This window comes from Anabrus simplex, chromosome 4, assembly GCF_040414725.1.
Source record: "Anabrus simplex isolate iqAnaSimp1 chromosome 4, ASM4041472v1, whole genome shotgun sequence".
NCBI classification, from domain to species: Eukaryota; Metazoa; Arthropoda; class Insecta; order Orthoptera; family Tettigoniidae; genus Anabrus; species Anabrus simplex.
In genome coordinates this window covers 366,226,412-366,253,890 of record NC_090268.1, presented here as the reverse complement: position 1 = coordinate 366,253,890, position 27,479 = coordinate 366,226,412, and the positions used below count along the sequence as shown (strand labels likewise).

Sequence of the window (27,479 nt, the reverse complement as noted above, 5' to 3'; positions counted from 1 at the left end):
ATAATCACATCAATAATTGAAAATATCAACTAATCAAAATTTACAGTGTTAGGTTTCTCAATCTTAAATCTTAAAATTACAGTTCAACTGATACTCTCAATTGGTATAATGAAATTATGGTTCCCTTTGGATTATGAATTAGTTCAGAAGATTTCACTGGTATGAAATCAAATTTGCAATACATAATTCAAAATGAGGTGGGAATAATGAAAGGGAAAAGCAAAAGAATGATGTCATAATAAGAAGTTATGTATCTATATATCTATATACATATATACAAATGAACCTGTAAATAATATTATAAAATCTCATCACATTCGTCAAGTTTGATTTGTTTTCGACCACTGTTTAAGGAAAAATGTATCACACAAAACGAAAGTTACAATGAATTATTTCAGCAAAATGCTGCAGGAGGCTGAGACATTAAGTGTGTTCACGTACTGGAGAAGAATCTTTCAGATAAACTCATGGAATTCAGGCTTCCAGATTGCTGCCTTGCACTTGTTCAGAAATACTTCTTCAGTGGCTCCCCAAGCACTTCTTCTAACTCTTGCACAGCTTTATGACATGCCTTCTCTACAGCTTCATCTTCATCTTCAAGAAGTTCAGCCAAGAATGGTACAGTTTCAGGAAGCAAAGGAAGGAAATCCTCCCCTAGTTTACGAGCCATTTCACACACAGTCTCCAGAGCAACCAAGCGTACCTATAAGTAAACTGCATTTATTAGTATTTGGTGAAAGTGTAAGTCTAAAATAGAGTAATATAAAATTAGCACAATACTAACATGAGAGGAATTATGCCGTGTTTTAAGGAGAATCTGATAGTTGAGCTGCTTCCAGAGTAAATCATCAGCAGCATCCACAGCAAATTGTCCTAAGCATGGAGTCAGTAAAGATGTGGCTCGTAACCTCAATGCGTCAACACCGCCAAGAGTGTTTTCAAGCTGGAATATTAAACAAAATCGTCTTGAATGAAGGTTCAAACAAACAAACAAACAAACAAACAAACAAACAAACAAATAAATAAATAAATAAATAAATAAATAAATAAATAAATAAATAAATAAATAAATAAATAAATAAATAAATAAATAAGCTGAACTGCTGCCACCATGGCAAACCATTTCTAGGGTAGCAACAAGTGATATTCAAATCCACTTGTCCATGATTAACACAAAACAGGGATCACCAAGAGGACGACAGTAGACCTATTTTCTTCTGAATCATAATAAGATGGTGATTAACAAACAAATGCGATCTGGTCTTCGACAGCAGGGAGATTTTGGACAGGTATTTCTCTTAAACTTTCAGGTAAATGGAGCAACGAACCCGCAAATATTTTCAACTGTAATAAATCGATCATATAAATTAATATGATTTTCAAGACTTCGTCTTCAATGCCAAAAAAAGATGCTCAACTTTCAAGCACACTATCAAAAACAGTACTTACCTAAGTAAACTTCTCTTTCTCCTGAATAAATATATATATAAGTTCACATAATTATATGTATTTCTTGCTGCAAAAGTCTGTTTTAGTAACAAAGGAAAATGGTACCTTGATCCAAATAATAATAATAATAATAATAATAATAATAATAATAATAATAATAATAATAATAATAATAATAATAATAATAATAATAATAATAATATATTATTGTTATTATTATTGGCTTTACGTCCAACTAACTACTTTTTTGGTTTCGTAAAAGCCGAGGTGCCGGAATTTTGGTCCAAAGGAGTTCTTTTATGTGCCAGTAAATCTACCAACACAAGGCTGACGTATTTGAGCACCTTCAAATACCACCGGACTGAGCCAGGATAGAACCTGCCATACTGGAAACAAAAGGCCAGCGCCTCAACCATCTGAGCCACTCAGCCCGGCTACCCAAATTTTAGACAGGCTGTCCATATAACAGCAAATGCTCCAGTTTACTGAACCTGCTCACAGCATTTGTCTTGCCTAGCAGCATTGTCTTAATTTAATTTGGTTGTTGTCCGTGTCACTCTCTTCATATCGTTGTGTAGCATATCAGTCCATTCTTACATAGGTCATCCCTTGGGCCTCTTTCTGACAACTTCTAGTGTGCAGCCAATGTTCGCAATCATATTCCCTTCTGCTAAAAGTTCAGTTCATTGAACACTTACAGTATATGAAAAACTTCCTAACATGTTACATCATGATTTGCAGTATATATTAACCTGTGCCAAATCTCCTTGCAAATTAACAAATAATATGAGGTAAAGCAAACCCACAACAAATTGTGAAAAGAAATTTTAAAAACTTAACAATGACATTTTTCTTACCATGAAACACAAGCTAGTCAGTGTGCAGAACAAATATGCTTACATAATATTCTCTAGCAAAGTACTACAGTGACAAAAAAAGCTTTTGTTACTTCTGTAATTCACATCCTAGAAATCTTTCATTTTGTTCCAGTTTGTAAACTGGAAAATTACAAAAAGGGAAAAATATTGCTTTAGGATTACTGCATTATTTTCAAAGCCAAGAGGTTGTAATACACTATTATTAGATAAGCTGGGAAGAGGACAGAAACTGATCAAGGATCAATTTTCTATGATGCCACTAGTTCACAGTGTTCACTTCCACTTTTAACCCTTTCAGACCGAGTACGCACAATTGTGCGGGTTCGTATTTTAGTTATCCCTGACCGTATTTGATGTTTTTTCGGCGCTACACCGGACTGCAGTGATTGTGCAGGACACGTGGCATGTATTTCAATTGATTTTAGTATGCGCTTGACCGCCAGGGCGAAGGAAGAAGTGTTTAAAAAGCACAGTTGATCGGCGAGATGGCAGGAAGCAGTAGTGCCGAAAGTAAGTATTTATTTACTGCGTTTATATTAATCTAGAAGCTTTACTGAATACCGGAATATATTCAATGAAGTGTGTACATTGGTTAGTGAACGTAAATTTTGAAGCTACACCATCGTACGTGATACGAGGTTTTGAATTTTGATACGCACAATTGTGTGGGTCCTGTTTTTAGGATGTTAGTTTTTATTTTGTAAAATAAACTATTAATATGTGTATTGAGCAGCATTTTAGTCAGTTCTTGACGTACAAACAAAAATTCACACCTTCAGTTTTCTTTCAGGTCTGAAAGGGTTATGTACCTAGACAAGGCTGCTACTGTGATTGAAACATATATAAAAGGGTTTGGAAATACAGGCTAGTGGCAAACTTCTTAACCCAATGAACAATAGCACCACCTATTATAGCCCATTAATGTTACCTGTTATTGAGAATCTATAACAGATTATGGAGAACAGAAACTTTTTTTTAACACTGACATTTTTGTTACCATTTAACACAAGACAGCCTGGTAGTGTCCAAACAAAATATTCTAAAATATTTTAAAATATTTTAAAATTTGTTTGATAAAGTGATACATAAAAAGAATCTGCCCTTACTTCATCACTTCAACTCTATCTGCCTTTCTCTTAAGCACTCCACAGGCTGGTTGGATTTCTCACGAAGCGCCACTTAAAGTTATGTGATTGTAGGGAAACCACAAGAACTTATAGTGGTGCTATAACGATGTAAAAGGTATAATGAAGAGTGAGGTAGTTTGCCCCAGTTTTCCTCTTGGGCCAAAAAGTGCTACTGAAGCATGACCATCCCTTTGAGTAGCATCTTTCTTAACATCCAGACACACTAATCGTGCTCAGCACCACCTATACCTCCACAGCTTCCTTACTGTCACCAGCCATAAATGAGACTGAAACTTCCATGGATGCTACATTTTGCTCTGGCTAGTCTTACATAAAGGAACTAAATATAATGGCACTTGCAAATTTTAAAATAGTATTTAACTTCAGAGTCTGAAAGATGCTAACCTGATCTACTAATGGTTGCATAAGTGTATCAAACCGCTCCTTTGTTAGAAAGTGGTGAGAATCATGAAGAAACACATTATGTAATGTCTTCAGTACATATTCTACCAGAAGAAGAGACTTTGATTCTGCAGCTTCTCCACTTCCAAAGTACAGGGTTTCAGATTTTGAAATATTGTTTTGGTCCAACATGCTAGCAGCGTTCTTCACGAAATGACCAGCAAAGAGGACAAACAGCCCTTTGAGACCCTCTGCTATGCCACTAGATAACCTAAACAGTAAAAACAAATTAGTTAACAGTAAATTAGTTAATAGTAAATACTGTATCAGAAAATACAAGGAATACATAACATTCTCAATAATATGGTCTAATATTTTTCTTTCTTAAAACAGTCCTACAATCAAATGTAAGCTAAATTTGCTCACTCTACACTTCTTCCTTAAATAAATTTAATCTGCATTTTTGTCCAAAATTTAGCACAATTAGTTTTTTTTCTTAAAGGACACAATATGGTACAAAATTTTATATGGAAAAGTTCCTAATGATTATACACATACAACAAAATATATTAAGCATAAACATTCCCTTGCATTAAAGAAAACAACAACAGGAGTTCATGATTAGAACATGAAATGGAGATTATGGGGAACATTCAAGTCAAGAGGTTCAGAGCACTCTAGTGGACTTCCCTGTGTTACTGTGCAGTCTAGCGTTGCGAGTTGCTAATGCAAATACAGTAGAACCTCAGTAATTCAAAATCGGTTAATTCAAAATCTCGCCTAATTCGAAGCAGGTCTCGTTCCCGGAAACATGAGGTATGGTTTTGCATGTTATTTAAATCGTTTAATTCAAAATACGGATAATTCGTAATTCGAAGAACAATGTCGGTCCTGTTGCCGAAATTCAGACTTTTAATTCGAAACTGCCTTTACATTTTGAAAAAAAATATATAGTATTTTACAGAGTAATTTAAATTCAAAATTTCTCCGCGTCATGAAAACACGCATCTTCCGGAACATGAAGGGGTAACTTTGCGGACTTTCACCTAGTTCGGCATATTCGAGCGGAATCGTAATTATTTTGTATTCGGCGTTTTTAGGAACGCCACAATATCACGTAGCAGGCAGTGTGCGGAGAGGTAGAATTCGTGAACAATGGCTATGCCGACAGTTGGCGAAAATCTAATGGAGACAAGACAGGTCCACCTATTCAATACCATACATTGTTATAAGATAAATTATAACATTTTATTATTCTTAGTACCGGTTTTGATGCTGGTGTGCATCATCATCAGCCAAAAATAAGAAAAACAAACAACGACGTGGCTTATAGCCTATGATCAATTTGTATGCACCAAACAATATTGTCAATGCCGATGAAACTGCATTGTTTGTTTGTTATATTTTTTAAAATGCTGAGACCAAACGGACTTATGGTTTTAAAGGAGAGAATTGCCAGCCGGCAATGTACTGTGTTGTTATGCAGTGCACACTGCACACAGAAGCGAGAGACTTCCTTCCCCTGTCATAGGAAAGTTTGAAAAGCCACGATATTTTAGGGGCGTCGGGCACTCTCCACGCCAGTACAGGGCATCTAAAAATGCAGACAGTACAGTAAACAAAATGATAAAGTATTTGCACGGGGAGCCAGCATAATTTTTCCTCGTCTTTGAATCATGTTTTTCTTCCTTTCGTTGCATGAGGTTATTTTTGTCATTGTTTTATACAAGAGCATTATTTGAATAATGTAAATGCACCTTGTTGGATAAATTTTTGAAATAGTGTTTTCCATGGCATTTGAAAAGTTTAAACTGAGAATCAAGGCGATTGCATGCTTAATGGGTCTTAGAAGTGCCATGGCAGGAAATCGTACAAGTATAGTCACTGTACTGTTGTTGTAATGTGGACGGAAGCGAGAGATTTTCTCTTCTCGTCATAGGAAAGTTCGATAAGCCGCGAAGTTTTAAGTGCATCGGGTACATTTCGTGCAAGCACAAGGCATCTAAAATGCATACAGTATAGTAATCCAAAGCACTTGCACAGGAGAGCCAGTATAGATTTCTCCTTGTCTTTGAATCATGTTTCCTTTCTTTTGATTTAATTGCGTGAGGTTATGTTTGCCGGTGAGTTATCCAAGTGCAACTTGTTGGATACATTTTGGAAATAGTTTTTTCCATGACATGTGAGAGCTTTAAACTGTGAATCAAAGTTAATTGCACGCAGTAATGGGTCTTGGAATATATTATGACGCCGCAAGGGTTGGCGTTTCCGAAGTACGTGTTGGCGGTTATTTCAAAATCACGTAATTCGAAGTCTGATTTTCGCATCCCAACGACTTTGAATTAACGAGGCTTGTAATGAGCAAGGAGCGATCTAGGGATATTTTTATTTAGGATGGATTTATGTCGTAAATTTCATAACCAAAAGTGAATCAAATAATATGACAAAAGAACACGCTTCAAATGAAATTATACATTTTTTTTTCAATTTGTTCTATGTTGCTCTTATTGGTGACAATGGGACAGGAAAGGGATAAATTTGGGAGATAAATGACCGTGGCCTTAATTAAGGTACATATACCTGGTGTGAAAAAAAGATTAGCTGGGCTGAGCGGTTCAGACAGTTGAGGCGCTGGCCTTCTGACCCCAACATGGCAGGTTTGATCCTGGCTCAGTCTGGTGGTATTTGAAGGTGTTTAGATTTAGGTGTTTAGACAATGCATTAATGCCTGCAACATCTTGCTCAAGACTAAAAATCCACTCGGCGTCGCTTCGAGGGATTCTCACGCGGAGAGTCGGGAACATATAGAACGTTTAAAATTAACAACCGCTGATACCCGGAAATTTACCGCTAAGAACGGCCTGTACGATACTAAGAAGATCCATCAAGAGCTACGAGAACACGAATTCACCTCCTGGTGTTCACTACCGCAAAAAGGACTCTGTGTACAACTTTACAAGGAGTACACACCAGCAAACTCTTGGGTGTGAGATCATAACAGACTGTCTTGCAACGAGTGGAGAGAGGCTATAAAGATGACTGCCAATGTTTCTGCGGTGCGCTCGGTGTCAGGCAGATCCCTGGACAACAACCTCTGTCGGCATTGAAACGGAGAGAAAGAAACTCTTGGTCATGTCCTGGGATTCTGCTCACGCGGGGAGCTCCTAAGAAACATGCGGCACCACCAGATCAGATCCTTCATTGCCGAAGAAATGAGAAAGAAGAGATTCACTGTACATGAGGAGGTACACGGACTGGCCATAAACGGCAGTTCACAGAGAATTGACATCATAGCCTTTAAAGACAACAGCTCTCAAGGATTCATCTTAGAACCGACTGTCAGGTTCGAGCACCACAGCGGTCAGCCAGAGGAGGTCAATCTAGGAAAAATTAACAAATACAAACCCACCATCCCCACTACAAATCTAAATACCACCTTCAGGAAATTGAAATAATAGAGATAATGGCTGGAGCTCGCGGTACCATACCCCATCACTTCGTCGCCACATGGAAGCGCTTCCAACTCCCAATGAAGCTCATCCCCGAAATTGCGACTCTCGTCCTCCGAGGCTCCATCAAGATCCTAAGACACCACCTCTACAACTACATCTCTGAAACACCGCACTAATTATACTGTTCCTTCATAATTTAGAGTTTTCTTCAATTAATAGATCTGTACAGAAAATTTGATATGTTTTACCTTGTACTTAGTGGCAGCCTGTTTGTTCCTAAATAAATGGAAATGATGATGTTGTTGTTGTTGTTGTTGCTGTTGTTGTTGTTGTTATAAGAGATTAATCTCTAAGGGTGTTAAATGGGGGTTAAGACCCAAAAAATATACTCATTCCTCTGAAACCATTTAATACGAAGACAAAATTCCAAATGGAAAATAGGAAATATTTTACAACATTCCACCTCTAAGGCATTAATGAAGTTAGCTCCGGAAACGAAATTATTCATCCCTCCAAAACTGTTTGACACACTAAATTGTAATTTTACAAGAAGGTCCTATATCCTAGGTGTCAAATTTGATGTACTTCAAAATGTTTTTAATAATAATAATAATAATAATAATAATAATAATAATAATAATAATAATAATAATAATAATAATAATAATAATAATAATAATAATACTGATGATGATGATGATGATATTGGTTTTACGTCCCACTAACTACTTTTATGGTTATCAGAGATGTCAAGGTGTCAGAATTTGGTTGTGCAGGAGTTCTTTCATGAGCTGGTAAATCCACGGACACGGAGCTGACGAGTTTGAGCACCTTCAAATATTACTGGACTAAGCAAGGATCGAACCTGCCAAGTTGGGTTCAGGAGCCAGCGCCTCAACTGTCTGAGCCACTTAGCCCAGCAAAAATCACTAATTAGAATCGAAACTGAAGAAGTTTCAAAATGCAGTCATAATTCCGCCTAATATTTTTCACAGGAAAGAATTTGGATTTATTTACAGGAAGAGTGAAATCTTGAATCAGCACAAAATTAATTATTGGATTATATGAATTTTGTGATGTAATAAACAAGGACAAGGAACTTATGAGACGTTGTTAATGTCTGCTTTAATAATGACTTTACACCACTGTCATTCTCAAGGTGTCAATTACGTTTGAATATACTTCTCTTATTATTTCATTTGGTTCACTACTAATTTCCATTTTGACTTTTTTCTTTTTCGTTTTGAACGTGAAAAACTTTACACTAGGATCGCTGTAACGTTCTGAGTTATAGGAGTTCACGACACAACAGTGTCGCTTAGTACGACGAGGACGTTCCATATAATGCCTCTATAAGTAAATTACATGTTGCAATATACTACAATATACAGAAAAATAGCAAATCTTTCTGTGAATTAACACTACAGTCGACTGCAGTCGTGCGTTAGTTAAATCAGGATGGACGGCTTTCTACCTTACGGTTTGGCCACCTTTAGCGCTAATAGTCACTTCCACGCTCCCCACAGGGAGAATAACTGATATACGAAGTGATCATCCCAAATAGTCTGGCTCCAGGGCTAATGGGTTAGCAAACTGGCCTTTGGTTCAAGGGGTCCCGGGTTCGATTCTCGGTCGGGTCGGTTCATCCCCCGGTTAAAGACTGAAAACCGATACTATCAAATGCAGGGTCTGTCAGGAACCTTAGCCTCTGATATCTTGATAATATTTGCCAGGTAGATAATGTCCTTTCTTTAAGTTATCCCACAATCGGTTCTTTTGTCAAGTTGTGATTCATGGCCAATCTGATACTGCTCTTAGCTAATGGGTGGTGTGAATAAAAATGAGTCTAAGCGAGTGAGCGTGTGCTCGCAGAGTGCCTGAGTGTCTGCCTGCCGATGAGCTTCCACTCCGCATTTGCGGTGAATAAAAATATAGAGCGGAAGCACAGCATACACTCAAGTGTCTGGAGCAGCCACTCAGTGTCACTGATCAAGGTCGTGCACGTGCCATGTATATAACACCTTAAACTGTGATAACACTTCGATGACTTCCGGGTAGTTTAATGCTTAACATGGCAGACGACGACAGTGTGGAATTCCAGTCCACTTTTATCTCCATTTTAAAGGAACATACAATTATGTTTTCAAATTCACAGTTGCCGGATAAGAAGCACAAGAAATCAAGTGCAATAAATGCAGTTCACTGTGAGCTACTCGCTAAATTTAACTTAAACATTTTTGTCCAACAACTATCTGATTCGCTGAATGGTCAGCATTGAGGCGTTCGGTTCAGAGCGTCCCGGCTGGATCGGGGATTTTAATCGCCTCTGATTAATTCTTCTGGTCCGGTGACTGGGTGTTTGTGTTTGTCCCAACACTTTCCTCTTCATATTCGCACAACAAACTACGCTACCAACCATCACAGAAACACGCAATAGTAATTACATCCCTCCATCTACGGTTGGCATCAGGAAGAGCATACGGCCGTAAAACTGGGCCAAATCCCCATGTGCAAAAACATGAAAACAAGACTGAAATATAAAGTAGAATTAAAGCGCACGGGAAACAAATGCATATCATTAAAATAATGGGAGGAGCGGCTGATGAATCTAATGCAGGGGGAGAATAACCCTACCAACGGTCGTCTGAAAGGTAGGAAATCATAGCCTGAATATTACGACATTAATAAATTGAGGACAATGGTAGGCCTATAACGTAAATAACAAACATTAATTATGATGAAAATAATATACTGACAATTGAATGAAATTTTTAAGGAGCCAGATCTACAGGACCGGATGAGTTGGCCGTGCGGTGAAGGGCACGCAGCTGTGAGCTTGCATCCGGGAGATAGTGGGTTCGATCCCCACTGTCAGCAGCCTTGAAGATGGTTTTCTGTGGTTTTCCATTTTCACACTAGGCAAATGCTGGGGTTGTATCTTAATAAAGGCTACGGCCGCTTCCTTCCTACTCCTACGCCATTCCTATCCCATCGTTGCCATATGACCTATCTGTGTCGGCGTGACGTAAGCAAGTTGTAAGATCTGCAGAATTTGTCATCCTTTCGACTTCCTACAGAGGCGTCATAACTCGGCAAACATCGGAGTTTCTCCAAATTCGGGAGTCATAGACAGAGCCAGGCCGTGCTACATCCACACTGGATGAATTCTTCCTTTCCATTGCAAGTGGCCTGTACATTAATGCTAGGGACACCTTTTCTGCAAATGTAGTCATTCCCATGAACATGTGGCTTCTGAATTTGTACGTGAGTACAGTCTACAGTTCCGACAGCATAAGGGAAGCTCAAACGTTCATGCCACTTAGCCCGTGCTTCCTGCATCTAAGCAACATTTGTTGGAATTTTATCTAATAATCTGCTTTCATTTCTGTTCATGTTAAAACCTCCGAGATGTCTTCACCAACTCCATTCTGAAACCCAGGGTCATCAACATAACGCAAGAAGATTTACATTTTGTCTTCATTTTTTAGTGCATTACCTCTTGTTTCTTTGGAAAGCCCAAGGAAATGCTCCGCTAACCATTCAGCATGATCCTTGAAAATCCACAGCCTGTTTCCAGTCATCTGACCGGGTCAGGAATGGAATGAGTGAAGCGGTGAGGACAGGAATCGTGCCGGCTGCCGAAGCCTGTCGCACTCCTTTGGGGCAATGATTAATCACTGACAGATGAAAGGTAATGATATTGGAGAGTGCTGCTGGAATGAAAAATGACAGGAAAAACTGGAGTACCCAGAGGAAAACCTGTCCTGTCTCCGCTTTGTCCAGTACAAATCCCACATGAAGTGACCGAGATTTGAACCACGGAACCCAAAGGTGAAAGGCCGGCGCGCTGCCATCTGACCCATGGAGGCTCTTCAGCATGCTCCTTACTGGACCTTTATAACACTGTAATCGAGTTGAGATGATTCTCTGCGAAGTTTATATAATTTTCTTTTCCGATTAACCATCACCTCTGCCATGCTACTGAACTTGACACTATCATTTGGAGTCACCTACTGAGTTAGCTCAAGGAAACATGAGCAGGCGCTTACCGGAAAGAGTGCCTGCTTTATCTTTATTCACCAGAAATCTGGAGCGCCCACTCTGCTACTCGAGCGACTGGAGTGTGTGCTCAAGGTCACAGGTCTGCTGTGAGTGATTGCTTCCGACAGGCGGTTTTTATTCACCTCATTGCGAGTGCCTGCTCTAAATTCGCGAGTAAAGAGTGCGTACTCATTTTTATTCACACCACCCAATGTCTACAATCTCTTGGAGGTGTAACCTAAGCCCAATGATAGTACTTTGTTACACAGTGAATATTATGGACAACATGATCAATTAAGAACTACGCTGAAGGAGATGGTCCACATGTTATCTTTGTGCCACATTCCTGCAAAAGTTTACATTCACTATCCAACAACAATATGTTTGGTTATCACAAAAGTGCAAGAAGGAACAAGCTTCTAAAAGTTTTATACATCTTTGGAACATACGCATTCTGGGCTTATGACCTCAAAGTTAGAAACCACACAATTATAACTACATACCATTCATTGTTCTGAAAAAAAATTTCCCACAGTACAGAGTCAGGTTTAAATTAGACACTTGGCAAATTTAAAAAATCTCACTGTTCCCTACAATAATCTATTTTCACTAATTATGCATAACATCTCATTGCTGGCTCAAAAACTTGTTAGAGATAATTATGCTACAATGTGAATCTGAGATAAAGAATGGACTGCGAAGTACCCTGAAGACAGGAGATCGATCTTTCATGCTATGCAGCCCCCACTCAGATATCACCTTCCACGGAGTGTATAGGTTCCACTAAACAGAGTGTGTGCTGAGCATGGTGGAAGAGGCTCTGTGTTGCAACCTTGGGGCCTACAGCCTTCTCCTACTGTAACTGTGGGGAAGAAAATAAAATAATGCATCACTTTAAGTGCGTCCAGAACTATTGACGACTGTATAACGGCATCCATGGAAGATATTCAGTGACTGCAACAACTTGATATTCTAGCTTAGTTTATATCTTTTAAATTATGTAATATACAGTAGATATGTATTTCTTTGTTTCTACATTTGTATTTTTCTTTCTCTTTTCTGTTGTGTATATATATAATCTCCATCTCCATATTGTGTTTTCCTTTTTGTTTTTTGTTTCTGTGTTTATTCTGCATTATACATTATTCACTGCTTTTTTCATTATGTTCTTTTTTCTTTCCATAATATTTGTGTGGTTTAACGTGTAACTTACCACAAGCTAAAGAAATAAACTCAACTCAATGAAAGGTTAATTTCTCAGGCTTGGGAACTGGCTGGTTAGGTTTGTAACATGTCTCTTCACATACACACAAGATGCCACATTCCAACCACCATAGCAACATGCAATAGCGAATACATCCCTCCACATAGGGTTTACAACAATACAACTTTGCTTTCTCAATTCGAATTACTGAATGCAGCAGATGTCAGTACATTTAATACCGGATAACACGTCCCCTTGCATTGATGCATGCCCCAATTTGTCTTGGCATACTGTCCAGTAATTATCAAGGTAATATTCGTCCAATGGTCCCACTTCAATGGTGATTCAGCGTAGATCATGCAGAGTGGTTTGTGGGTTGCGAAGTCCATGAACAGCTCTCTCTAACTTATCCCAAGCGTGTTCAATAGGGTTTATGTTTGGGTTACACGGTTGAGCAATTTCATGATCACGAAGGAAGTAATTTATGAGAACTACATGATGGATGAGCAAATTATTGTCCATTATGCTGGTGATATGGTTTCACTACGGGTCAGAGGATGACATCCTTGTATCGTACAGCCAAGACATTGCCCTGCATGACTAGAAGTGGTGTACAGTAGTAATGGGATAATCAAATACTTTTAATAATCAAATAACCTCCATCCAATTATTTAAATAATAAAAATAAAATATTCAAATGAGTTTCAAATATCATTCAGTTGTAGTGATTGCATAATCAAATACTTTTAATATTCTAATAACCTCCGGCCGATTATTTAAATGATCAAATAAATAATCAAATGAGTTTCAAATATCATTCAGCTGTATCGCACAGAATATTCGGATTTGCCTAAAATTTTCACTTTAACTGTGTCGGATGGACTGAAATAAGCAAACAGATGAACTTGTACAAGAAATAGGAATGCGCCTTTTTTTTTTTTTCCAAATGTATCTCCAAATGTTGAAACTAAACGAGTGAATTAATTGTCTTAATCTTTAATATTTGTAAAATAAAATTCCTTATTTAAGTAAATGCCGTCTTCTGGCCACACAATGGAACTAAGCCCCAGTACTATCAACTGACAATTTCTTTTAAACAGCAGCAGGCAATATACCTACTATAATTTTATATAGTCCAGCTCCATGGATAAATGGTTAGCATGCTGGCCTTTGGTCCAAGGGGTCCTGAGTTTCATTACCGGTCGGGTCGCAGATTTTAACTTTCATTAGTTAATTCTTATGGATCAAACACTGGGTGTATGTGCTGTGTTCAGCATTAGACTTCATCTTAGGTAGGGCCCCTTCCTCACAGATACACAGGTCGCCTGTACGGCGTCAACTCAAAAGACCAGCACGAGGCCTCTCCAGAGGCCACATGCCATTTTTTTTTTTGCTAGGGGCTTTACGTCGCACCGACACAGATAGGTCTTATGGCGACGATGGGATAGGAAAGGCCTAGGAGTTGGAAGGAAGCGGCCGTGGCCTTAATTAAGGTACAGCCCCAGCATTTGCCTGGTGTGAAAATGGGAAACCACGGAAAACCATTTTCAGGGCTGCCGATAGTGGGATTCGAACCTACTATCTCCGGGATGCAAGCTCACAGCCACGCGCCTCCACACGCACGGCCAACTCGCCCGGTCCACATGCCATTAATATAAATTTATGTCAAAGGGAAAAATACGTTATATTAGCTTTAAGACATATGACGCTGTTGACGGTGATTCGTCCATCCGATGGGGATGTTAAGCCTTGAGCAGACCCCTTGGTGCTTAACAACAACAACAACAACAACAACAACAACAACAAAAATGATGATGATGATGATAATAATAATAATAATAATAATAATAATAATAATAATAATAATAATAATAATAATAATAATAATAATAATAATAATACCTGTGTGGGGATTTACCGGTTACCTCCATCGGGCGCGTCCCATAGGAATTGGGGAAGCTCGCTGGCTCTGCCGCCAGCAGAGTCAGAGGGTAGTAGGGAAATAAAATACCACCGTGAAAAAAAAACTGGTCCCTTGCCAGGGTTACGGCGAAGACTGGTAAATGACCAGAAGCCAGAAAACATCTTGAGGCAACCTCTAGGGCTAACAACCCTAGTTGTAAAAGGATGGGTACCCGTCCAAAGCAAAGTCAAGTCAAAAAGCATGATGGCACAACATTTCAAGAAACATACCCCAGGGGGTAAATCTTTGGATAAATCCCTCGTTGTGAACGCCACGGCGCAGGAGTCTCATTCGGATTCTGGGGGAGACTCGACATCATGCAAGAGACGAGTCGGAGCGTCTCGGTGTACCCCGAAGAGTCAAAAACTCAGGCCAAAATCTAAAACCTTTCTAGCAACTTTCAACATAAATTCACTTACACAAACTGGCAAGCTGAAAACCCTCACCAAAGCTTTTCACGAAAATCAGATATCCATAATGGCCCTACAGGAAACAAGGTACCCAGTTGAAGAGATTTCTGAATCCGAAGGCTACCAATTTTTCAAGAGCAAAGCGCAAAGAGGAATCCTCAATGGAGCTGTGATGCTTGGAACCGCGTTTTCTGTTAGAACCAAGATCCTTAAATCGGTTGCAAATTTTGAACCTGTGAATGACAGATTGTCTATACTCACAATTAAATGCGTGAACAAACCTACGCTCTAGTTAACGCACATGCTCCTACAAACGATAAGAACAAGTCTGATCCAGACGAAGTTGATAATTTCTGGGACCTCCTGGATGAAAAATTAAACAAAATATCCAAACACCATGTCAAGCTTCTTTTGGGGGACTCCAATGCCCAACTAGGTCGTGAACAGAAGTACAAGAAAGTTATAGGAAATTACCCTGCTCACAAAAGAACCAATCCAAACGGCAAAAGACTGGTGTCCATTTGCGAAAATCACAACCTGCAGGTCATGTCGACCCACTTTCGCCATCTACCCAGAAAGCAAATGACTTGGCGTTCACCCGTCCAAGCTCTCGGAGAGTTCCAAATTGATCATGTTGCAATCTCCAGGAGAAACAGCCCTGAGATTATGAATGTCAAGGTAAAGAAAGGCATCAATGTGGCCTCAGATCATTATATGTCTCTTATCAAATTCAAACCAATTCCCGCAAAACACAAGGAAGACAACCAAACAGATCACACGCTTCGACAATGATAAACTTCGGCAAAGGGTCGAGGAGTTCCAGGAGAAGGCTAGACCAAATGACACTGACTCTAACAACGCCAAAAGTCTCCTTGTTGAGGCCGCCAAAGACGTTGCAGAAATCAAGAGAAGCAAAAAGCATGCCTGGTGGAATGGTACGTGCGAATCAGTCCTCCAAGAAAGACTCAATGCGTGGAAACAGTACTACTCTACGAAATCAGAAAATGATTGGGAAACCTACAAAACCCAACGTGCCCAAGCAGCTAGGGTGTTCAGAACTGAGAAACGTAAATACGAAAAATCTCTCATTAAAAAGATAGAACAAAACTTTAGGAAGAATGAAAGCAGAGAGTACTACAGAGCCTTCAAACGCAAACTCGCTGGCTATAAACCACCATCTCTATGCTTTGAGCGAAAGGACGGCACACTGGCGACGTCAAATGAAGAAAATTGCAGCATTCTGGCAGATTACTTCAAGAATTTACTTAATTGCTCTAAACCGCAAAGCGCCATTGAGACCAAGGAACCCTTACTCAGGTACCCAGATTCCAGATCACCCGACAGAGATGAAATCAAGCGCCACATTGCCCGTCTCAAAAATAACAAAGCGCCGGGGGAAGACTCAGTAGTAGCAGAACTATGGAAATATGCCCCAGAAGAATCACTTGATATCTTGCAAAAGCAAATAGAAGAAATTTGGAACAAGGAGACCCTACCCGAAGATTGGAAAATAGCATTGATCCATCCATTACACAAAAAAGGCAGCATGAAGAACATCAACAACTACAGAGGAATATCTTTGCTACCCGTGACTTACAAAATTCTATCACTTGCCATTCTGGAGCGTTTGGAAGCACAAGTCGAACATCAAATAGGTGAATACCAAGGAGGGTTCAGAAAAGGTCACTCAGCAGCTGAACAGATCCAAAATCTCAACACGATCATCAGATATTGTGCACTTTGTGGACTTTAAGAAAGCGTGCGACTCCATTGACCGGGAAGTCCTGCTAAACATCTTAAATGAATTTGGAGTTGATTTGAAACTGCTGGCATTAATTAGAGCCACCCTGACCGATACAAAATCCAAGGTGAAGTTCCACGGATGTCTCTCGCATTCCTTTGACATCAAAACAGGAGTCCGACAAGGTGATGGGCTATCCTCGATACTCTTCAACTGTGTTCTTGAAAAGATCATCAGAACCTGGCGGGTGAGATTACAGGAAACCAACTACAGTCCATTGAGAATAGGAACGAAATCCAAGGGGATCACAACAGACTGCTTAGCATTTGCCGATGATATTGCTGTTCTCTCAAACGACATAGAAACCGCTAGAGCTCAAGTTGAAATTTTAAAGGAAATTGCCGAACAAACTGGTTTGCAGATATCGTTTGAGTAAACAGAAGTAATGACTAACATCAAAGAGGCTCCACCAAAACTCTATACAAAATACGGGGACATCACCCGAGTAGACAAATTCAAATACCTGGGCGAGATCATCATGAAAAATGGACTGGACAAAGAAGCACTTCAGGAGCGAGTACGCAAACTGGAAATAGCCTACCAAACATCCCGCACAATCTACAACAAAAAATGCCTTTCCCAAAACACCAAGATACGTCACTATGAAACAGTTCTGAAGCCAGTAGTTCTATATGCAGCCGAAACCCTGTCTCTAAATGCCAACAAAGGACTCCTTGAAGAACTGGAGAAAAGAGAACGCAAAATTGTGAGAGGAATCTTGGGATCAAAGTACAGAAATGGAATCCATCAAAAGAGATCCAACAAGGAAGTCTACAGCAAAATAGAGAAAATTACTGACACAATCAGAAAAAGACGGGCACGATTTTACGGTCATCTGAAAAGAATGGACGAAAGAAAGTTAACTAAAGAAATATTTCACTTTTTTTATTCAAACCCCAAAACCACAATTCCCTGGTTTAGAAATACCAAAGAAGACCTGCAAATGCTACATATCTCAGCTGAAGACGCCCTTAACAGAGATCTCTTCCGCAAGAAAATATTGACGAACGGGCTAAACCGAGACGAGCAACCGAAGAGAAGACACAGTGCCCCTTGGACAGAGGAGCGTAAGCAAGCCCACTCACAAAGAATGAGGGAAATTTGGGCTCTAAAGAAGGCCAAGTTCAGTGTCAAATGCAACAAGACTTAACGTGGTCTTTGATGGCCCCAGCGAATTATATATAATAATAATAATAATAATAATAATAATAATAATAATAATAATAATAATAATAATAATAATAATACATCTCTGTCTCTTTCATTCACCAACTTTTATTTTCCCCAGTGGGTTGGGATGGTAGAATATCCACAGTATCCCCTGCCTGTCATAAGAGGCGACTGAAAGGGGCCCCACGGGCTCTTAAATTATACATACATAAATACATTATCATTATAGACTGTTATGCCTTAAAGCGTTCAGTCTGCAAGCCACTGAGAATTTACTAAACGTCGCCACAATCCTCGATTTGCAACTAGTGTTGTGGCCTCATTTAGTTCTATACCTCTTATCTATAAATCGTTAGAAACCGAGTCTAACCTCGTCGTCTTGGTCTCCCTCTACTTCTCTTACCCTCCATAACAGAGTCCATTATTCTCCTAGGTAACCTATCCTCCTCCATTCGTCTCACATGACCCCACCACCGAAGCCAGTTTATGCGTACAGCTTCATCCATCGAGTTCATTCCTAAATTAGCCTTTATCTCCTCATTCCGAGTACCCTCCTGCCATTGTTCCCACCTGTTTGTACCAGCAATCATTCTTGCTACTTTCATGTCTGTTACTTCTAACTTATGAATAAGATATCCTGAGTCCACCCAGCTTTCGCTCCCGTAAAGCAAAGTTGGTCTGAAAACAGACCGATGTAAAGATAGTTTCGTCTGGGAGCTGACTTCCTTCTTACAGAATACTGCTGATCGCAACTGCGAGCTCACTACATTAGCTTTACTACACCTTGATTCAATCTCACTTACTATATTACCATCCTGGGAAACACACATGCTAAATACTTGAAATTATCGACCTGTTCTAGCTTTGTATCACCAATCTGACATTCAATTCTGTTGAATTTCTTACCTACTGACATCAATTTAGTCTTAGAGAGGCTAATTTTCATACCATACTCATTGCACCTATTTTCAAGTTCCAAGATATTAGACTGCACGCTTTTGGTACAGTCTGCCATTAAGACCAAGTCGTCAGCATAGGCCAAACTGCTTACTACATTTCCACCTAACTGAATCCCTCCCTGCCATTTTATACCTTTTAGCAGATGATCCATGTAAACTATGAACAGCAAAGGTGAAAGATTACAGCCTTGTCCAACTCCTGTAAGTATCCCGAAACAAGAACTCATTCTACCATCAATTCTCACTGAAGCCCAATTGTCAACATAAATGCCTTTGATTGATTTTAATAATCTACATTTAATTCCATAGTCCCCCAGTATGGCGAACATCTTTTCCCTCGGTACCCTGTCATATGCTTTCTCTAGATCTACAAAACATAAATACAACTGCCTATTCCTCTCGTAGCATTTTTCAATTACCTGCCGCATACTGAAAATCTGATCCTGACAGCCTCTCTGTGGTCTGAAACCACACTGCTTTTCATCCAACTTCCTCTCAACGACTGATCGCACCCTCCCTTCCAAGATGCCAGTGAATACTTTGCCTGGTATACTAATCAATGAGATACCTCGATAGTTGTTGCAATCCTTCTTGTTCCCTTGCTTATAGATAGGTGCGATTACTGCTTTTGCCCAATCTGAAGGTACCTTACAAACACCCCATGCTAATTTTACTACTCTATGAAGCCATTTCATCCCTCCCTTCCCACTATACTTCACCATTTCAGGTCTAATTTCAACTATTCCTGCTGCCTTATGACAATGGAGTTTATTTACTATCCTTTCCACTTCCTCAAGCATAATTTCACCAACATCATTTTCCTCCTCCCCATGAGCTTGGCTGTTTGCAACACCACCATGATGATTTCCTTTTACATTCAGAAGATGTTCAAAATATTCCCTCCACCTCTCCAGTGATTCCCTGGGGTCTATTATGAGTTCACCTGAATTACTCAAAACACTGTTCATTTCCTTTTTCCCTCCCATCCTAAGATTTTTTATTACTGTCCAGAAAGGTTTCCCTGCTGCTTGACCTAGCCTTTCCAGGTTATTACCAAAATCTTCCCATGACTTCTTTTTGGATTCAACAACTATTTGTTTCGCTCTGTTTCTTTCATCTACGTACCAATCCCTGTCTGCCTCGGCCCTTGTTTGGAGCCATTTCTGATAAGCCTTCTTTTTACGTTTACAGGCTGCTCTCACTTCATCATTCCACCAAGATGTTCGCCTTTTCCCATCTTTACACACAGTTGTTCCTAGGCATTCCCTTGCTGTTTCTACTACAGCATCCCTGTATGCCACCCATTCACTTTCTATATCCTGAACCTGCTTACTGTCTACTGTTCGAAACTTCTCACTAATCATATCCATGTACTTCTGTCTAATTTCCTCGCCCTGGAGATTTTCTACCCTTATTCGTTTGCAGACAGATTTCACTTTCTCTACCCTAGGCCTAGAGATACTTAGTTCACTACAGATCAGATAGTGGTCTGTATCATCGAAAAATCCCCGAAAAACTCTTACATTCCTAACAGATTTCCTGAATTCAAAGTCTGTTAAGATATAGTCTATTATGGATCTGGTACCCCTAGCCTCCCATGTGTAGCGGTGAATAGCCTTATGCTTGAAGAATGTATTCGTAACAGCTAAACCCATACTAGCACAGAAGTCCAGCTAACGCTTCCCATTCCCATTAGCTTCCATATCTTCCCCACATTTACGAATCACCCTTTCGTATCCTTCAGTTCTATTCCCAACTCTCCCATTGAAATTGCCCATTAGCACTATTCTATCCTTGCTGTTGACCCTGACAACGATGTCACTCAATGCTTCATAAAACTTGTCAACTTCATCCTCATCTGCACCCTCACATGGTGAATACACGGACACAATTCTTGTCTTAATTCCTCCCACTGACAAATCTACCCACATCATTCGCTCATTTACGTGCCTAACAGAAACTATGTTGCGTGCAATGGTATTCCTGATAAAGAGCCCTACCCCAGACTCTGCCCTTCCCTTTCTAACACCCGTCAAGTACACCTTATAATCTCCTATCTCTTCCTCATTATCTCCCCTTACCCGAATATCACTTACTCCTAGCACATCCAGATGCATCCTCTTTGCTGACTCAGCCAGTTGTACCTTCTTTCTTCCGTAAGCCCCATTAATATTGATAGCTCCCCATCGAATTCCATTTCGTTCGCCAAGTTGTTTCCAAGGAGTCCCTCGCCTGTCAAATGGGAGTGGGACTCCATTACTCCCATAGGTCCGAGGCTTGCTTAAAGTGTTCTGAGCTCGGTAAATTCATGAAGCAGGATGCTACCCTACTTGCACATAGTCCAAGTGAGGATCTCTCCTCTAACGGGTTATGGACCACCGGTGAATTGTATAGTCCTAGCCGCCTGAGCACAAGGAGGGCCACGACTCAGAATATGTCCGAGATGACCACGCCCATTCCATAGCAACTGGTCTCCCGACTCTCAGGACCACTTACTAGGCCACTCAGCCGTTGCCCATGGTTCACGAACTAGGACGTGACTACAGTAACCCACAAACATGCCCCCAAAGTTATTAGGTTTCCAAGGCCTAGGGAGTCTTTCATTTTCACACCCTTCATGGCCCTTGTCTTTCTTTGCCCAGTATCTTCATATTTCGAAGTGTCGGACACCTTTCGATTTTTCCCTCTGTTTAGTATTAATAGAGGATGGTTGCGCATTGTGCGCTCCCTTAACACAGTAATCACCACCACACCATTTCCTTAATTGTTTTCAACTCTTATTGATTTATACCGACTATTTACACATTTTCCTGGCTGGGAAAAGAGCCACTATCACAAAATATTATCACCATCATCAACATCATCATCATTAGTGATCGGAGTCTTTTTGAAGTCACTTAGCAACAGAATTTCAAAGATAGTGACTAGCAACTTCGCTATATTTTAGAGAAAATTCTGGCAAATTTTAATTTATGACCTGATAAATTTGTTGAGTCAAGTAGTCAATACAGTACTATATAGCATTACACTTTGCAAAACCACGTGATGCAATATATATTTATCTATGCAATTTAATTAAAAGATAATAATAATGTTTATTGCTTTACATCCCACTGACTACATTTTAAGGTTTTTGGAGACGCCGAGATGGCAGAATTTAGTCCCGCACGAGTTCCTTTACTTGCCAGTAAATATGCCAACACGAAGCTGACGTATCTGATCACCTTCAAATACCACCGGACTGAGCCAGGATCGAACCTGCTAAGCTGGGCCCAGAAGGCCAGCACCTCAACTGTCTGAGCCACTCAGCCCCACATTTAATTAATGGCATCTGAGTGGACAACTCATTCATACGTATGGAGCATTAGTTATTCTTGTTTTCAGAAGGTTTATCAGAGACCATTCATCCCACCCACACACTTCCTGTAAGGGAATGGAGATAGGTAATATTAATTTCCCTGTGATGAAATTGATGAGTTGATAACAACATTAGGATTACTTTTCATTTGATTATTTCAAAAGCAATCACTATTCAATTGCCCCAATCATTGAAATGAAATTCAAATTAATAATCAAAAAATAAGTAAACAACCAATAAAATAATTGAATGGAAAAGTAATTAATTAAAATGAAATAATCAAATAAGCAATTATTTTGTATTCGATTATCCAATCACTAGTGTACATTGCTCTCACACACTGCCACCGCAAAACATCAAGGAGCCACTACCTTGCTAGCACGAGCTTGACAGTGTGTCTGAGACGTAACGCCTGACCAGATTGCTCCAAATGCATTGTCAATGATTGTCAGGAACAAGGCTTATGCGACACTCATCTGTGAAAAGGACTTTATGCCAATTCTGAAGAGACTATTCAGAATAATGTTGGGCCATCTGTACTGTGCTCTGTGATGTGCAGGTTTGAGAGCTGGGCCTCGCCATGGGTGTTGAGAGTGAAGTTGTGCCCTGTTCAACCCATTTCTCACCATTCGAGTTGAAACACGGCAATCTGTAGCTGTCCAAAAATCATTATTCAGCCTAATGGCATTGCGTTCAGTGTTCCTCCAAGCTGAAATTCAAAGGTAATGGTCATCGACTGCAGTCACAGTCCTTCAGCGACCTGTGCGAGGTAAGTCATCAACCATTCTTGTCTTCCAGTACGACTTCCATCTTCGAACCACATTAAGGCCCACACATCGAGCAACTGCCCTGGACAACCATCTTTTTTTGCTATAATGTGATTAAGTGTACACGTTCACATGTCAACATTACATGTCATCCATCCTAGATGCTCAATAAACTGCTTAGAACACACCTCTAATGTTTCTACACTAGTACAAAAACTACAATTTAAAATACAGCCACCCATTTGAGCACGGCATTCTGCCTGCAAGTTGAGGTATGTGTTGTATGTTTAATCAACAGCCTAAGGGCCACCTTTCTGGTCTGCATAGGTCAGGCTTAGAAAGCAACACAGTTAAATGACACACAGGTGTGATCTTAAACTTTTTCTGAGGTGTGTAGTAAAGAAACTACTATGATAATGTACTCCCTTTTTTTTTTTTTTTTTTTTTTTTTTTTTTTTTTTTTTTTTTTTTTTGGTTGAGCTTGCACTTGGGGACTTCAAAATTTTCAACTGATCATTGTTTGTCATATATGCAAGAAATACACAAATTAAAAATACGGAACATACAAATATTTATAAACAATATAATTACCTGTAAAATGTGATGACTCTAACTTTGTGGAGTTCTAAGCTAGTAGCCCAATGAAATAAGTTGTAATACAGAGGGCGGAATGATGATTCTGACAATTTAAACACGAGAGCTACTAAAGCTTGTATGATGTGACCTTCAGCAGCAAGAACACTCTCTGCGGATACATCAGTGTTTGATGAGTCTGTACGGAACTGTAGAGCTGACAAGAAGAATGTAGTCAGGTCTGGCAAGAACTGGTTTATCTCTGGACCAGATATAGCAGAGAAGCTATCAGCAAGAATTTCCATCAAGGGACCAAGTGCAGCAAATTTTTCCTTCTCAATAAGTTGAGAGTAACACTTTCCTACTGACGGGATCAGCACACGAGGAGGAATCAGCCCAGACAGCTTTTGCCTGAAATGAATGAATATTATACATTCTTAATCACATAACTTTAATGAAACTGAACACAATAATATTGTTACAATATTGTACTGCCAAGGTTTATTCACAAATGTGAAAGATGTAACAACATCTCTCAGTAAATTAAAGTTTTAAATGCTAACATATTTTCACAAATACAATATAAACCCAAAACAAAACTCTAAATAAACATAGTAGTATAAAACTAGTAAAATTATAATTTTTACAATTCGCTTTACATTGCACCAACACAGATAGGTCTTATGGTGACGATGGGATAGAAAAGGGATAGGAGTTGGAGGGAAGTTGCCGTGGCCTTAATTAAGGTAGATCCCCAGCATTTGCCTGGTGTGAAAATGGGAAACCACAGAAAACCATCTTCAGGGCTGCCGACAGTAGGGTTCGAACTCACTATCTCCCAAATGCAAGCTCATGGCTGCGCCCCTCATTGCACAGCCAACTTGCTCAGTAAAAATTATAATTCTATCATTGTATTAATTTATACAATGAAACAACAATAGGCAGCAATTAACATTCACTGATAAGCACTGTTATACTGTCGATTAGAAAATGGAAGCGTGCGTGTGCACATGCGTATTTTTTTAAAAAATGTTTATAATTAAGCTACACAAATTTTGTTTTATGCTGGGTCTACAATATTAGGGCATTCGAGGCCCTTCACATTGCTCTTCTGATTTCAAGACTTCTCATTCTCATTATTTTCCTGATCAAAAGGACCTAATGACCATGCAGTTTTCAGTTTATAGAAATAATCCCCACAATTGCCAGGGTGATGATACTACTTACCAGCTTTTTTCTGCCTGCATCAAACTTCATTCTCCTGTACTATATCACACTAGGCATCGTCAACTATCTTCACATCATCCATTCTCCAGCACAACCTGCCTCAAGTGAGTGCCGGTTCTTCATTACTACTCCAGTTAACATCACTGCTGCTGACATATTCTGCCTGTGGACTACTATATTCTAGAACGCTCGATGCCCCTTCCTCTTATGCTTCAATCTCTTTAGTCCATTTTTAGCTATGGTTATTCCAGGTGGAGAGATACTGGACCCATCTTGGAGCTGGTTCTCCCTGATTTTATGACTGCTTTTATTTTGAGGTAAGAGAATGAGAGAGAAACCTTTATTATGTTAGTTCACTCTGCAAGGCAGAATGAAAAAAAAATAGTCTTAACCTGTGGTCCTTCGGGCTCTTTATTTTTCCTCACTCATAATGAGTGTTAAAAATTTTGTATTGCATGTCAAACTATGAGGGCAGCTAACAGACCTTTGTTATATCAGCACAGGAAATAGTATTGTTACCTATTCGATGAACTTCTTATTAATCTTCTTTGAACTCAAGATGTTCTTCCAAGTGTTCTATTTTGAGAAATTTCTAAGAACTCTTACATGTGAACTAACTTCTTATTATAAAATCCTTTTATATTTGTAATATACTGATACTGATACTTTATTTTTCTCTAGATCTACAGTAACAATTACCCATTTGATCCGTTAAATGAGAAAAATAACAATGTCCAGCCTATGCCAATATTCACTCTTTCAAACTCCACATAATGTAAGAAAAGGGAAAGAAAAATAATAATAATAATAATAATAATAATAATAATAATAATAATAATAATAATAATAATAATAATAATAATAATAATAATAATAATAATAAAAATAATAATAAGAATAATAATCAAATGTACCCCTTGAACATGCATGAAACTCCTCGGATACTCCGGAAACATAACCCCCAAAGTGAGGGTTACCACGGCAGTCATCCTCGGCCCTTTCGTGCCACGTCCAGCGTCTCCCCTGAATATTTCTATTGTCTTTCCAAAATGTGCACTTTAAATATAATCTAATTAAAGACAAATAAAGTTGAAATAAAATAAGCGGCATTAAGGATGTCAAAGACCTTCATACCCCTCTTGATTAGACACGCAAACCCTTGCACATTCCATCCCTCTTACCTTTTTACTTGACCCACTCAGGGTTGCTGAGTCCAGACTTACGTTACATCACCAGCCGGGTATGTGTACCTCATCATAATGTTCTCGCTACACTTACATTCTGCAATTATGTATTCTGCTCACGTTGCAACTTTATCCTTATACTACTTATCTGTTCCTGCACATTATATTCAACCCTGCTTAATCAGTTTATATACCAAGCCATATTGCACATTAAATTTGCCATAATGTCCACCAAACCAAAATTTACAAACAAACACCACTTCTCCATTCTGATCTCTCTGAACACTTACATTCTGCCATTACATATACCACTACTTCTCCATCTCTACTTTTCAACAATAAATAAACACACTTCATTACCAACCGGAAACTCCATCCAACTCCGCAATAATTCACTTACACTTAACATTCCCAATCAACTCTAAATTATCTTTCTATATAACACTTACAACTTACTCCATAATTACCCTATACCTATTGTACCAACACATACCACCATCACCATTAAGTTCACTATACAAACACACCAATTACAACTTCAGCTCCACCTCATATACCACCTCTCCATCTCCAAATTTCAGCAATAAATAAACACACTTATATTCAACCATGCTTAATCAATTTAAATACCAAGCCATCTTCCACATTAAATTTGCCATCACGTCCACCAAACCAAAATTTACAAACACCCAAATTACATCACTACATACCAATTACAACTTATTCCGTTAATTCACTATACCTTCTATACCAACACATACCACCATCACACTCATTCTATTACCCATCATAACAAACCATCAAAAACCATCTTACCATCAAGAACAGCAATCCAAACAAAACACTAGCCCTAAATTACTTGCTAGCTTTACTTAGTTTTTGACTCCTAGTTACTATACCTTCTTCTCTTTTATCTATCTTCCCCCATAAATCTTTTAAGCTCCTACTTCTCTCTTTATGTAGAACCTTATTTTTATTGACTTCCTCACTCTTATTAACTTTCTCACTCTGCACAATATATTCACACTCAGTTGGTCTTAAACAGCCCTCCCCACCGGACTCTCCTCTTACTTCTCTACCTAATTCTCTAGCCCACACTTTCCTTTTCTCACTGTCAGACCAAAACTCGTTGAAACTTTGTTGCCTTCTCCTTCTTTCCTCCGGACTCAATTCCACATTAAGATCACTCAACTCACTGTTTCCCTTGTTCGCACTGGTTCCTGGACTTGCCTTTTCATAATGTCTGTCTTCTCCGGCACTCGTTTCAATCTGTTCTCCTATATCACTATCTTTCACTTGCCTATCATCACCACTATTCACTACACTTCTCTCTTTTTCTCCACCTTGTTTTATCTTAGTTTCTAGGTCTATCAATCTATTCACAGACCAGGTTCTGCTCCAGTTGCTGCTTGACACCACTAGATCTTGTCCTCTGATAATTGCTCTCAACCCTTGTAGTCTAGCACGTATCATATATTTTTTCAAAAAATTTTCATTCCTGATCGCTTCAGCTC

The 27,479-nt window shown here is 39.2% G+C and overlaps 1 protein-coding gene across 1 annotated transcript in view; it reads right to left on the bottom strand.

The window, feature by feature from the left end:
- Nucleotides 1-233: 233 nt before the first annotated feature.
- l(2)k09022 (HEAT repeat containing 1 homolog l(2)k09022) overlaps nucleotides 234-27,479 on the bottom strand; it is a 371,041-nt gene continuing 343,795 nt past the window's right edge. Inside the window, exons 23-26 of the mRNA XM_067145803.2 lie at nucleotides 23,573-23,965; nucleotides 3,860-4,127; nucleotides 785-943; nucleotides 234-703 (exon numbers count right to left, since the gene is read on the bottom strand). Of these exons, the coding sequence (XP_067001904.2) occupies nucleotides 506-703; nucleotides 785-943; nucleotides 3,860-4,127; nucleotides 23,573-23,965 (1,018 nt within the window). The 3' untranslated portion in view covers nucleotides 234-505. The remainder of the gene's footprint in view (nucleotides 704-784; nucleotides 944-3,859; nucleotides 4,128-23,572; nucleotides 23,966-27,479) is intronic.